The sequence below is a fragment of the Colias philodice genome, chromosome 17 (genome assembly GCF_061535455.1).
Source record: "Colias philodice isolate Cphi_HAF_F1 chromosome 17, ilColPhil1 Martin Lab GWU primary, whole genome shotgun sequence".
Lineage (NCBI taxonomy): Eukaryota > Metazoa > Arthropoda > Insecta > Lepidoptera > Pieridae > Colias > Colias philodice.
In genome coordinates this window covers 6,011,862-6,027,624 of record NC_143102.1, presented here as the reverse complement: position 1 = coordinate 6,027,624, position 15,763 = coordinate 6,011,862, and the positions used below count along the sequence as shown (strand labels likewise).

The 15,763-nt window shown below is 32.3% G+C and overlaps 1 protein-coding gene across 4 annotated transcripts in view; it reads left to right on the top strand.

Annotated features, from left to right (window-relative positions):
- RapGAP1 (Rap GTPase activating protein 1) overlaps positions 1 to 15,315 on the top strand; it is a 223,922-nt gene extending 208,607 nt beyond the window's left edge. For all 4 annotated transcript variants that reach the window (XM_089706131.1, XM_089706129.1, XM_089706132.1 and 1 more), the window contains 9 exons: positions 7,865 to 8,009; positions 8,249 to 8,524; positions 9,100 to 9,281; positions 9,544 to 9,641; positions 10,252 to 10,608; positions 10,819 to 10,906; positions 11,308 to 11,491; positions 12,968 to 13,134; positions 13,355 to 15,315. In XM_089706131.1, coding sequence (XP_089562257.1) covers positions 7,865 to 8,009; positions 8,249 to 8,524; positions 9,100 to 9,281; positions 9,544 to 9,641; positions 10,252 to 10,608; positions 10,819 to 10,906; positions 11,308 to 11,491; positions 12,968 to 13,134; positions 13,355 to 13,495 — 1,638 coding nt within the window. In that variant the 3' untranslated portion in view covers positions 13,496 to 15,315. The remainder of the gene's footprint in view (positions 1 to 7,864; positions 8,010 to 8,248; positions 8,525 to 9,099; positions 9,282 to 9,543; positions 9,642 to 10,251; positions 10,609 to 10,818; positions 10,907 to 11,307; positions 11,492 to 12,967; positions 13,135 to 13,354) is intronic.
- Positions 15,316 to 15,763: the final 448 nt, after the last annotated feature.

The window sequence follows — 15,763 nt, the reverse complement described above, 5'->3', positions numbered from 1 at the left end:
GCGAAAACCGGGTTCAATAGGTTATGGTGGCATCGCAAAGCAAGGGTTAGGCTAGATGAATGAGATGCGGTGATCGCTACAGCGATAGCGAGGGTTGACGCGTAAATAAGTTGCGCGTATTACTGAGATCACGCTCCGTAATGGGACTATTAAAGTTTATGTCCCGGATTTGTTTACCTTAATTTATTGTATGCGTCAATTGGGCTGCGGAAATCCACGTGGAGCCAAACCGACTGCAAATAACTGCGTAAATGAGACGATTTCAGCTTTTAAAATTAATATGATTTTTCTGTAATGATTGGAGTTTTCTGCTCTACTGATTGAAAATCAATTACTTAATTTTATTTTTTTTCACTTATTAATTTTCGGTTATGTGATAATTAAAGAATGTTGCTACTGCATTAATTATTTTTGAGTGTACGAAGTGTATTGTAAGATGCCATAACACAAATGATGAACTCAACCCGCGTATGATGTTAACAGTCCCCAACTTTAATTACAAGTCGGGTTCTTGCAAAATTGGTAAAGTTATATGAGTTCTATATCCGATTACAAATTCATTTCTGAATTTGTACATTCCGAATGTGTGCTAAGGACGTGTGAATTAAAATATCTATTGTACAGTTTATTTGTTTAGTATTTCACAGCTAGGGTGTGCTATTTGCTTTTGTATATTGTTCATATTGTTTTAACGAGTACCGTTGCAAACGCTTTCCAAATCCTATCACAGACGGAATAAATTAAAATGGAATTGAATATGTTGTAAATAAAGGCGTAAAATCAATCGGCAATCCCGTAAAGTAATTTAAGACTGTGACGAAGACAGATGCGGAAGATGACAAAAGAAAAGTGGGAGTAATAAGCAAATGCCTCCGTTCATAACGAGAAATTGGTTTGAGGACAATTCGTTTGAAGAAAGAAATCGTTGAATCGCGGCGACGATTGCAATCTTACCATCCAGTTCGATGAAATAAATCTTCGAACGCAAATAAAATATTTTATCCAGCTAAATGACGCAAAACAGGTGCAGATTATTGCAAAAGTTCGAAACAGATCATTTACCTTTGGTAAATCTCTGAATCTTAAAATTGTCAGCTGGAAGTTTTAATTTATTCAGGGTAGAAAGAACATAGAACTGGGGTTTTTATGTTGCAAAAACTTTTGAAAGCGGACAATTAAATTAATCTTGTTTAACATACCTTTAATAGAAACATCGAAGTCCTATAGAATGCTCATTTCAATGTTGCATTGATGGATAACAAAGGGCAGCCATCAATGGGTTCGTTTGCCAACCAAAACATCCAGAACATTCCATCTTCAATGACAAGATCCATCAGCTTTGGAAGGAACATTAACCTCACGTCCCTACAATTACCGTCCTTAGCTTTCAATTTACGTCTCCAGAACGATGAAAAAGGACAGGCGATAAAGGGATTTTCAAAGTGAGATGAAATGGAAAGATTCAAATTTGAATGATGAGACCGTTAATGATAATGTATCTCGTAATGTCCCTCATAAAACATTTCCCATATTTTATTTTTCCATGAAACAGCAACGTATCGGTTGAAATTGAAATTTGATTTTTTGTGTGCTTTACGAAACTAGGAAATAACATTAAAACATTTTATCAAATGTTACAGTGTTCGTTTATTTTGAAATCGTCAAAGAACTACCTCGTTCATTATTTAATTGGTTTAGTACTAATGATTTCCTGGCAGCAGACCGAATGTTTGCGAACGGAAACACCAAGCATTGAGGTAGAATCAATCCATTATACTGATCACGTACCTTCTTAGAACTATCGATGCCTATTTGGGTTCTGTCTATGCTATAATATGGATATCATGATTAGACTATTGCCAGTCTATTACTATATCATCCTGATTCTATAATATATTGCAGTTGATGTTCTGTTTCCTTTTTTTAAAGTCTTCATTCCCTATCGGATGTGGGATATGATAATAGTTTTTGATAAGCGATAAATCCACCATAACCTTTATATTTTTCTTGAAAGGTATACCTTGGACAGGTTTTGCTATTCATTTCGGTTAAATAAAATTTATGGTCCTTCATATATGGCTAAATAAATGAGAATAAAAGTTTTCAATACTTAATGATTAGCTCATTAGTTTAATCGAATTTATAGTCATTAACTTTGATATAGTATTGATAAACTTTTATGCCATGATAATTTTGTACAGTACAATGTAATTTTAAATTTAATTATTACTTCCACCAGATTACTAAAATAATATGTTTTGTAACCAAATCACCATGAGGCCATTCGACCATGGTGTTTTGTGTTAGTTAGATTTGAATTTTCATTAACTCCCATGTCAATTAAGCCTTTGTTCATTTATCTGACCTTAAACACTACGAAATAAGACAATTGTATTATGCGGCAATAAACCTTGTCCGCTTTAAAAATGTCGTTAACTTCATGAAATATTAGACGCTGAAGACTGTATACATTATGTTTTATCGTCTCCGCAATTCGCGTACAGACTCTAAATGGATGCTTCCAAGCGCTTCTTCTTGGGATAGTAATGAAAATGTCTTTTAAATAAAGATACATTCAATGTCAGTGGAGGATACAAAAGTACGTGCCATCTGATGTTCAGTAGGCTGAAGACAATAGGGGAAATGTAAAGCCGCTTTCTTGGAATACTGATTTAGATTATGGCTTGGTTTCAAATATAAGCGGAGTATTTCAAATGTTAACGTTATTATTTGCATGTATGTATGTAATATTGGTTTGTAAAGGTTCCCACTTCTTTGGAGTGAAGTGATGAGGGAACTTCTTATCGTAACTGAATGTCCTCCAAAGTATGTTATAATGAATACAAACATTACCAAATATATTAAAACCATTTGTCTATATTTGCATTTCATTAAACAATAGTAAAAATAGTAATATTTCACCCATACCCAATAACATTGAGGCACAAAACCGATACAGAACTATCGAAAATTAAAATAATTGCTGTGCGCGATAAAACATGTCCTCGACTATGACAGGCGTGTCGAAACAACGGCAATATTTGTACTGACTGTAACCTATTTATCGTATAATTCGCGCTTGTATTTATTGTCCCTAATGGTGTGATAGGTCAATTCTTCATTGGATGACTAGAAGGTAATAAATATTACGGTAAATGACATCATCTCTTAACAAATTCTGATTCACTCTGATTACGTAGATGGTCTAGAATCGTGACTTGGCTTGTCTTCCTTTTACTAGTATTATTCCAATAGGCGTAATACTTGTTTTCTATTGATATAAATGTTTAGGCGATATTTATAGGTTCTAAAAGATGAATAATATTATAATATTCTAAGTTTGTCTTTGAATTATACAAGACTAGCTGACGCCACAAATATAAAGGTATACACTATACACCATGTCTGGTTCACTACATACAAAAGACGATTAATGCCATCCGTCTACCAATAGATGCCGCTAAGTGTATCATTTTAACCAGCAAAAAATAAAATTAGATTTAATTGCAATTTCATTGCTTTTTATAATTTTTTACATACTTTTGTAAATGGAACCTACCTATTTAATTTAATTTTCACTCGATTTCAACTAATTTTACAGAAAAGTTTATATTCAAAACAACGCCATCTCATGAAACTACTATAAACAAGTTATTCTCCTCCGATTTGACGATGCTAAACGAATACTAGATGGCACTACAGACGTTTTTACGTTACTTTTCACGTTTTTAACACAGACTAATAATAATATCACAGACCACAGACTAATAATAATATACTACGTTTTTAATCTATTCCTCTGAGACATAACCTCATTGCCTTTGCAGTACCTATAAAAAATATTGTAAATGGGTTAAAGCCGTTATTAATTATTACTAACTGCGTTCCTGTAGCGGCTTATATTAGGTAGGTACCTAGTGTATTGATCGTTTTCATACGAAAAATGAATTGTCGGAAAACTTGCGAGATTGTGTGAATATTTGATTGCAAGATCTCATTACAAAATAATATACATAATACAACCTATACTTAAACCGTAGTAAGTATATTATTTCTAGTCACATTTAATTATAAGTATATAAATTATAAATAAATATTAAAGGACAATATTACACAAATCGACCTAGTCCCACAGTAATCTCAATTAAGGCTTATGTTGTGGGTACTAGACGACGATAAATATAATTTAATATTTTATAAATACATATATAGATAACACCCAGACCCAAAAACAAATAATCAAGTTCATCACACAAATATTTGCCCTGACCGGGGATCGAACCCGGGACCGTCAGCACAGTAGGCAGTTACTTTACCTCTGCGCCAACCGCGTCGTTAAGAATATCAAGAAATCATCATAATGATAATAAATCGAAACTAAAATTAAATACCTACCTACGTCATCTTGTTTTATTTTCTAAATAATCCTATCAGATCTAGGGGCACGGCAGTGCCCCCGCCAAGTCGAGCAAAAAAAAAGCGGCACGGCCGTTTACCTTTATATGAAGTATGAACCAAAAAGTTTTGAGATTTAAACCGTAGAAAAGGTTTTGAATGATCCTTTGCTTTTTTTTCTTTATGCGCCTAAAATTAAATATTTCGACATCGATTCCCATAAGAATGAAGTATTTTCCCGTTATAAAAAGTAGCCTATGTTCATCAGGTAGGTATAATCACAGACTAATAATAATATACTACGTATACAAGTATAATTTTTGCTTCGAATGGTGAAATAATTTTTCAAATCAATCCAGTAGTTTCGGATCCTATTCAATACAAACAAACAAACAATCAAATCATTTCTGTTTTGTAGATAAATACGAAAGTTACTCCGTCATAGTAGGACAAAATAGAAAATAGTGGGACCACGAGAAAATAGGTATTCCCGCACGCGTCTGAACCGATTTTGACGGAAATTTCGATATACATACACGGTACATACCTACGTTGAAAAAGGACATCTCAATTTTGTTGCATAAATAGGATTCAAGGTGTAGGAACAGGGATTAAATAAGGCACACGGTTGAAGCCGTAGAATGAAAGTTGGTAATTTATAAGATTAATTTATTGTAAAATAAACTACTTCATTTTACTTAAACATAAGTACCTATTCTATTTATCATTCATTGACTTATCATAAACTTTTGAGTCTAGTTAGGTACTAGTACCTATTATGTGAAAATTTTGAAAAAAATGTTTTCTTTAGGAAATTATTAGCATTAATTACCTTGTCTTGTCATTAATTTATTTACCTACTTGGTAATAATCGGTCGAACACTTGTTTAAAGTTTATTTTCCTTGTCTTTTCCAGGTAATCTAAATTATTTAATTTTTGCAGTAGGTAATTAATTAATTTCGGCTTGAACAGACAAGGCCATTAGGTGAAGCGAGATTGCCAAATATGGGTGATCTGTAGATTGCCGTCCTGCTGTCGAGCGTTCGCGGTACGGACGCCGCGCTGTTGCCGCACCGTGCATTTTGTATGAAAACAAACGACCGGCCGTGCGCCGTACGACAAACGCACAGCTTCGGCACTGTAGCGACTAGCGGTCCGATACGAAACGCATAAATTGAAAGAGCCATAAGTGTTGGAACAACATTCCACCACCATTTAACCAGTTTGACAAATATTAATAATTTTCGTTTCCAATTTATACCGGAGACATATTTTAAAATCCTGTTCTAACCCTGCATTTGTATCGAATTACAGTTTACACATAAACTTTAATTAAATATTTATTTTATTTACTGGTTATAATATAACATAACATTATATAGACCGTTATTTTCTGCCTATTTATCATTATAATTATAAACATTGTAAGTATATGTTAACGGAAATGTATGTAATCCGTCATTGTATAAAATTCCCAGGAAATGTATGTGATTCCTAAAATCGCATGGAAATGTGTGAAATAAATTATTTTATAGTACACATAACAACGTACACAAAACAACAATGTAGATGAATAAGTTTATTAATATTAATTATATAATAACATTTTTATATAATATTAAAACTCACTATTATCAGCAAAAATGGATAATTCCATTTGAATTTTACTGAATATCTTTATTTAGGCATAAAGGACTGAATTCGGCTTAAATATTATGTGAATATAACTAGATTCACATTTTATACTTTTCCTTGAAATATTTTGCGGGATTTATATTAAATCTCGTTCTAAATTTCGATACCAATACATTTATCGTTGCCGTTCGGATCGCCATATTGGAATTGTATATGAAGAAGCCGTTGTTTTCTTTGGACATAATAATATCTCCTCCAATTGATTCTACAGCCAGAACATGACGTGTTAGAGACGTTTTCTCATAAATTGTTATGTAATTATTATGTTTTATCTTCCTTATAGAACAGTCATTGGGTACATATTGCAAATATTTAGTCACAAATCACAATAATTATTACACACAAAGATTTTAACATTGTTTGGGTACACAATATAACACTTTTTCTTCTTTTTTCACTTTTGGCAGAAATATTACAAATTAAAAAATGTACTGTACATTAACTGAGTAATTATCTAAATTTACGATTTATGAAGAACAAACTTTGTAAACATCCACCAAAACAATAAAATAAAACGCCATTTTGAATTCAAATTTCAAACAACAAATCAACATCAAGACGTTGTCTATGCTTAAGTCTTAACCATTGACAAGAAATTGAAGAAAGAAAGAAATAATTTATTAATGTACTAGCTTAAAATTAAAATGTACAAAAATAAGGTTTAAAAAAAAAGAAGAAATAATAATAAATAATTAAAACTAAAATATTAAATCTTTTATTATATGATTACATCGGAGAGGCCAACATTAGAAATATTTTTATTTTTTCTAAATGTTGGCAAGCCAGACTTGACCTTAGGTCTTGGAAAAGTACAAAATAATTTGAACTCTATGTCAATTGAATGAAGTTTAAAATTGCTTGATAATGGAAGCCTAATCAAAACGATGTTCTAAGTGTCGACCCACTGAACTGAACTAAATACCAGTCATAATAATGTAGGTACTCTGTGAGTCAGCTTTGTCTAATGTCTAATTAAAAATCCGAGTAGGTACAAATAACAAAATATTATGTTGACAGTTGACAGTTGTCAAGTGTGACGCCAAAGACTTGAAAATAAAAGGTACGTGTACATATATTTACATTAGTGCCATCTAGTGGCTCTGGAAGGAAAAGAACATCAAGTCTGTGTTTAACGTGCCATCTAGTGTGTTAAAAGCAAAATACCAAGAGATATAATCGAACATGTAGTACGTTTATTCCCCACTGGCGCTTTAATTGCGTAAATTCATAGTGCATATTTTTTTGTATGGAGTGAACCGTCTGTTGTATACGTAGTATATTATTATTAGTCTGTGCTATACACATATATTTTAAAAGGGTGTCTTAATCATTGTTTATACATAAACCTAAAATAAACTAAGGAAACAACAATGTTTTCAGCATCCTTTGTCCCTAATGATATTTATTGAATCACTAATAATTAATTAAATACATTATAATGAATATAATGCACTATTTTTGATAAGCCGTAAATAATATTTAATACGATACGACATCCGCTGCTATTTTCCTGTAACCTCTAACAAATATTGTTAGGTTCCATTTATTTCTCAGTATGATGATTAAAGCCGATAATTAATTTGCTAAAGTTAACTTCTGAAACAAACATTATTAAGAAATAAATTTGATTACATTGAAGACTGATTGAATATTACGTAAATAATTGCTCTAAAATAAAATGCAAGTTTCTTCTAACTTCGTGTTTATGACATGTTATATAAAGAAAAATTTTAAGTCTTCGAAGTACACCTAACAGAGGTTGTTTTGTTACAGGAACACATTAACTTGGTCGGCTTCGACCCAAACCTGGGCCCAGTGGTGATGTCCCTAAAGAACGAACATATGGCAGGCCAGGACCACACTAGGATACTGCTGAGGTTACACACGGAAACCATGCATGGACTTATACCTGTTACAAGTAAGTTTCATGTTTCAAGTCATCGTTAAAAATCATGTAGAAATCAGTATGTACTTGCAAATATTTGCCCTAAGGCTCTTAATATTTCTGATAGCTTAAAATGTAATTAAGAATGCATTTTTATACTACTTGATGTATTCAATAATCCAACACAATATGTGTGTCTTATTCTTGTTACATAGTAAATAAAATCAACCTTTCATGCCCGGCTTTTAAAGTAATCGACCTAACAATTCCAGATCCCGGCACCATGCAATCACCTCTGAAAATGGCTAAAATGCTGAACGAACAAATCAACGTGAACAACTTCACGCCAGTAATGTGTCTAAACGCATCTTCCCTTATCGCGGCATACGACGAACATGTCCTAGTAAACACGTTCAAGTTTGGAGTGCTTTACCAGAAGTATGGACAGACCACGGAAGAAGAATTATTCGGGAACAACGAAACGTCGCCAGTTTTTAACGAATTCCTTGAAATGCTGGGCCAGAAGATCCAGCTACGAGATCATAAAGGTCAGTGGAAGTCTTAATTTGCAAGTTGTTGAGAGTATGAGACAAGATATATATCAAAGTTTTAAGTTCGTGGGAAGTTTTGATGGAAGTTCTATCTGAGAATCTGTTTAGGTTTAATAAATTTTAGTAGTAAACAACGCTGCAATAAGTTTGCATACCTACCAGATTCTTCTGAAGAAAATAAGCTAAAACTATAGTCAGCACTCAATATAGCAAATGCAACTACAGCCTCAAATTATTTATCCATTCGAACATCAGATAACAAATCACAATCAAGAACTTGTAGTCTACCAAGAAATAGCTGGATTCTATAAAAAAAGACGGGTTGCACTCCGGGAGTGCCGGCAGAAGTGAAAACTTGATTATTAACGTTGAGCATGTTTGATATCCATCCGTCTTACCCTTTTTCGATCAAGTCACGTGTCCTGACGCGAGTTTAAGATTTTATACCCATTACAGAAAAAGTGCTCAACGCCGCTAAAGAAGTTTTCACTTTAAAAAAAAATATTCAACGTAACCTACCTTATTGTATTGCCTGCCTTCTTTCTTTATTCTAGAAAGTTCTCGTCTTCCAGGTTACAGAGGAGGCCTGGACATAATGAACGGGCACACGGGCACGGAAGCGGTGTACGAGCGCTTCTCCGACCGCGAGATCATGTTCCACGTTGCGCCACTGTTGCCCCACACCGCTGGCGACGCGCAACAGTTGCAGCGGAAGCGACATGTTGGCAACGACATTGTCGCTATCGTGTTTCAGGTATTGGGTTACTGACATACTTTGGAACGGTTTTAGCGCATATTTTTTTACAAAAAATTTTAAAAACAATATTTTTTTCTTGATATCGTGAATTTTGTTTTTGTAATCGTAATGGTACTGATGTAAAAAGGGGGTGTTTATTTTAAATAGCAAACTATATGTGGCTTAAAAAGACGCATCGTTTGAATTAGAAATTAAATTAATTGTCCTTGCAATTAATGAATTATGCTCAATCTAATTATTATTGTTATTTAATTTTCAGGAGAGAGCAACACCATTCACTCCAGATATGATTGCTTCTCACTTCCTGCACGCTTTTATAGTTGTTACGCCTGTTGAAAGCGCTGAAGGGGAGACCAGGTAATATTGAAATTATATAATTTTAAAAATATTAGGTACCTATAAGAAAATAACAAATAGTAGAATCTATTTTAGAACGCTAAATTATTATGTAAAAATTAAAAAAATATTTGTATTATTTGTATAATCAGTTTAATCACTTTAAAATCTCTTAATTTTATTAAAGTGGTAAGGACAATATGAATATTTCTTTTCCATTCACACTTTAAGCTAGTCAGTTGTTTGAAGTAGTTTGTGAAAGTTTCAAATAACGATGGCTATATTTGCATTAAGAAGCGAGGAAATAGACCAGTGGGAATGGTACCTCTGGGTAATTTAAATGCAAAATAATATCCTTGGCAACTAGCACTTTAAGTGTCTAACATTATTATATAATGGCGTTAGTGCAAACTTCCTTTATATCCGATTTATCATGGGAGTGCGATTTTTCTATTTAAATATTTGATTAGTACACCATTAGATTCAATTTTGTTGTTAATTTAAGTTTAACAAGTATTATACAAATGATTTAGTTTAAATTCGAAACCTATCGATGTTTTTCTTTGGAAAAGTTAATTGTAAATTACCTGCTACCATTTATTTGTATTCTCATCTAAAATTTCTGCCGCAGGTACAAAGTGGCCGTCACAGCACGTAGGGACGTACCATTCTTCGGGCCGACTCTCCCGCAGCCGCCGATATTCCGCAAAGGGCGCGAGTTCAAAGACTTCCTCCTCACCAAGTTGATCAACGCCGAGAACGCGTGCTACAAAGCGGAGAAATTCGCCGAATTAAAGTCGCGAACACGCACATCGTTGCTACAAACGTTAGCTGAAAAGTTGAAAAAGAAAACTGTAGAATTCCTTGGTACGGGGTCGAGGTGTGAAGCGGGCGCTGTATCACCGCAACCAGAAGGCACGCCTAAACAAGAGGGACCCGGGGCAAAGTTTATAGGCACAGTCAAGAAAGCGATTATCTCGAAAGTCAGGTATGTTAATACATTGTGTAATAAATACGTGCAAATCATGTTATCGATGATATAGGTTTATGTAATTGCACTTTCTCGTTTATATTAATACATTAATACAAAGCGTATACAAGTATCACGCAAATGTTGCAATATAATATTATCGATAATAATTATGAGATTATTATATTATTGAATCATAGAATGTACCAGAATATGTCTTCTTTACAGATCACCAAGTGTAGACACGAATCTTTCAAATGATAGTAAGAATGCCGCCAATAAGAAAATCACACCACATGAGACGCCCACCCCTAATGTAAGTATACATTCTACGAATTGTCTAGAAGCTTTTAAATAACGTCTACTTCCGAAGGGTTTTTGGGAATATCGGGATATATAACATGACTAAAAGGTGATCTTTTAGCTTCTATCCCATATTTGCACAAGAGAAAAAAAGAATACCTACCACAATCTAAATACAACATTTTTAGGTGGGCAAATTAAACCAACAATCAGGTAAAAATATAACAATCAATTAAAATTTACTCACTTATTATCTTCATAAAAGATATATTAATGTACTCTCAATCAAGTATTATCGAAATGCTTTCAAAACTTTACACAAACTACCAAATAAAAGATATCACTTTAATGTAAACTCAATAAAGTATCAATCAAATATCATCACATCTTTACACAAACTACCAATTCTTCCAGAGCGGTCGATCAAAAACGTCGATCCCGTCATCATCAGCGAGCGCGGTATCCGTCCGGTCGGCGGGCGGCTCGGGCTCGGGCGAGTCCAGCCCCGACGTGACGTCACGGGCTGCCAACCCACGCGCGCCCTTACACGACCATAGCGATGATTCTAGCTTGAATTCTGTTGATCTTGATCCGTTGGGTGAGTACTATACACATACACGTACACACACCCATACACAAGCATATGTACTATGTATAATTTATATGCTCCCACTGCGCTACGCGCTCACACTTACAAAACATGCATTTTGCATACACATACAGATTCTCATAAAAATTACAAACATATACGCGCGTATATAATATACGCATGTACACGAAACGATACGCGAACACAAACGCATACACACAGGTACACGCATTCCAAACCTAAGCCCTTCTATTAGTACATAGCAAAAGATAATATTTTAACAAAATTTTCATCCGTTAGATGAAAATTTGAAAGATAAAACAATCTCGACTTTGATTATGCATGATATTGCATTTTAAATGTCTGCGTAATTTATTAATTAAAAATTAAACGCGCTTTCGTGTCCGCACTTCACAAGCACTAAGTATCGGCGGCAACATAATAGAATTAATGCGAGCGGACATGAAATGTCGTTATGTGGTGTGCATCTCTTGATATAATAGCCTTTATTTCAAAATGACAAGGACTAGATTCTAATACAAAAATGAATACTTGACACATAGTTAGTTTCTAACTGATGAATAGGGATTAACACTATTATTTTTGTAGTTAAATGACATTAATAATCTTACTATATTCTAATTTATAAGGTTATCGAGAAATTAATATAGAAATCATACTTTGTATGTCCATCTACATTCTTTTTGGTAGTTGTATACGTAGAATATGTTGTGTATATTTAAATGTATTATTAAATTGTTATTCAAACATTAAAAACTTTAATTTTACACATACATATAACTTTACATCAATGATATAATTTGATTACATAGAAAATGCAGTAAATTATGTCATACTACACGCATTATATCATCATAGGACAAAGATTGTTTCTTTCCATTAGGTCTCCTATACTCTATGAATAGTGTCATCATATTTTTTACATAAAACATGTAACATTAGCAAATTCATAGATTTTCATAATGAATTCTTTCTGCAATTAGATGACAAGGACTGGTTGATTTGTGGTAAAAATGTAACAGGTTAGTCCTGTTAACAGATTTGTTATTAATATCCCCTGCACTATATGTTCATAGTGAAGGTAGTTGCACATATTATTTTAGTAGAATAGTTGTTCTGTGCGTAGTTAGTTCGATGTAAGAATAAAGGTATGAAAGACCATGCCCTGCTTGTTTTTAAATTCTCAAATAGAAAAACCTTATACTTCACCTGAAATTTTTTAATAGAATAAATGTACTTATACGCTGGAATATTTTTGTCCAAATGTTTTCTTTAACACTCAATTATTGTTGACTGTGAGTTTTATTCTTGTCTTCATATTTTTATGGTACATCATCAAAGTATATATTTATTTTTTATAATATGATATAATAATAAGTAAAACAAATCCTACAATAAAATAATAATACACATGTGTAATTTTACTATAATTATTCCTATTCTAATTATCATCTTTTTCCATAGGTGCAGTATACGTAGACAGTGACACGGGATTAGAATCGATGTCCTCAGCCGAAGTGGGTGCAGCGAACAATCGAGAACAAGTTTTGCCGCCAAAAGATGCCGAACAATTGCGACAAGAGGTCTGCCGCCTGAAAAATGATAAACTGGATCTCTTGAAACAAAATATTGTAAGTATATAAATATTGTAATATGTTAAATATAATTTAGTAACTTTGAAACTGACTATGAATTTCTAAGCTATTGAAAAGGCTATAACAAAGTATTCTAAAACCATAGAAATCATAATTTTGGTCAGTTTCCCGGTAACAATAATGCATATGAAAATTATGATTTAAGTACAACGCCATCTTGTGTCACATTCACTAACCACTTCAATTTATTTTTCAGAACTGGCAAAACGAAATCAAGTGTTTACGAGAAAAAGTCATCACATTGCAGGCTGAACTAGCAGCCGCCGCCAAAGACAGAAGACTTCGAGAACAATCCACGATCATACCGAACCCTTCCACACATGACTCCACAGCTTAAATCATAAGCAAAGGAATCTAATCATTATCATCTACGCTATTAAGTCGATTTTCGCATGCATACTGCTATCGATTCTTACTTATTCAGTAATGATTCTTATAAATACGAATTTCCATTAGTAATCTCAAAGGAAGATTGATTTGATTGTTGATTACATTCGTACAAATTTTAAAATATTTAAATGTCTGCGCATAATACTTCCTGCGCCAAGCTGGCCTAATGATAGTAGAATAGTGCAATATTTCTATATTATACTATAATTAGCAAATTATATGTATCACAATATTATATACATACGTAACATTCGACAAATATTTTTCAAATATTTAAAATTATTTGCCAATACTGGCAAGTGCTATGTACATAGCGCAAGAAACGAATTTCTATATAGATATAGTAAAAAAAAAACCTTTTTATATGTTGATTCTACAAATATGTATGCTTTTGTAGTAAAATTTTGATATCCTTTAATCTTATAGAAAGAAATTCATTATGTCCACGTTTAAAATAGTTGAAATGCTTAAAACACAAATTTTATACGTATTTGATTTTTATTAATGGTAATTGTTTCTTAAATTTCGATGTTCTAGTAGGTAATTATAGACCTTTTAAGCTTAAAGATCTAAAAGCTTTCAATGTTTAGAAAAAATTACGGAAATTTCATATTTACTGTTTTAACTTGTTCAAATACGTAACTTCTAGCTGATATATTCTGTAATTCTGTTTCTCAAACTATTAATTCATATTGTCTACATTATACAAACTGTTTTTGGATGTCATCGCTATTTTGTACTAGAAGTACATTTAATAATTTTATTAGAAAGCGTAGAATAAATGTAATTTATTCGTTTATTAACATTTAGTAGTCAATGTTTGGAAGAAGTTTAGACAAACGGTACCTACGGAAGCCTTCTCTTTGTAGCCTATAATATATAAGTTCGTTAGAATCATATTATTATTATATAAAATCAATAGATCGTATAGTATATTAATTAATATAAGAGTTTTCTATTTTTTTGTAGATCCCAGTATGTATTTCCATATTTATCGTATTTTTACATTTGTATAACTTTTGTTAATAATTCCGTGCAATTTACGTGTTCTTTCTAGTGTAAGCTTTGAAGAGGTATTTTTTTCTTTATAAGAATTAATATTGATTTTATTTCTGTACAAATTATCATTTTTCTGTACCACGACTGTGGTTTATCGTTTACAATGAGAGACTTATATTTAATAAAACCATTCCGAAGGTAAAATATTATGTCTATATCAAAACATTTATTTGATCCGTAGTCGTGATATTGAAAAATAATTAATGACCTATCTTACTTGATCTTTTTCTACTGAGCTTGTAACTAAATCACCCAGTTTTCCAGCTGGTTTTGTAAATATATTTTAACTGGTCTAAGACTATACTAAGTAATCAGTATTTCTTAATTTATGCTTGACATTAAGTATAGTTTCGAGTGTCTTTGAGTTTGATTATGTTTTGTTGTTTATAATTAATATTTTATACCAAAGTTAACATTCCCAACTACATAGCATAGAGTTCCGTAGCACTTAAAATAATAGAGATGAATCAGTATTCTTAAAGATTATAGTTGAGCACGTAACGTAAGTCTAAGTTTACATTTAGTTTAAATATTAAATGTAATCCTTTGGATTTTGTTCGACTGTTGATTATGATTATATGTTGATTAAGAGCTAACTGTTGATTCTTCTCTTAGACTTAAACCAAATATTTCGAGCGCGGAGCGTAAGAGAATATAGTTATAATTATAAGAGATACTATTGAAATATATGAATAGTTACTAAATTAATATCGTTGTTTCATTACCCTTCCCTGAAAGTTTTCTATATTGTAATAGATCAATGACAAAAATGATATATTAACAATAATCAATCTCAGAATAAATCTGATTGAAATGAAGGATTGCCATAACATAGACTAACTGGCAACTACCATCTACTTAACAACTACCTAGTTTTAACTCAAATCTTTTTGATTTTTCCTTCGTCCAAACACTAGGCAGCGCATAGAATTAACACAATTTTCTTACTAGTTCATAAATTTTTGCAACAAATTGCAAAATTTGCAAAAATTTAATATATTATCTATCTCCCAACGGTTTTCTTACTGAGATAATTCCTAATATGGGAATATAGGGAAATAATTTTTAAGAATCTCTATATTTATCGAAACACAAATTTGAATGTGTAGAATACGAATACTAGTTTGTGTTTATGTACAATTTACAAAGTATCAAG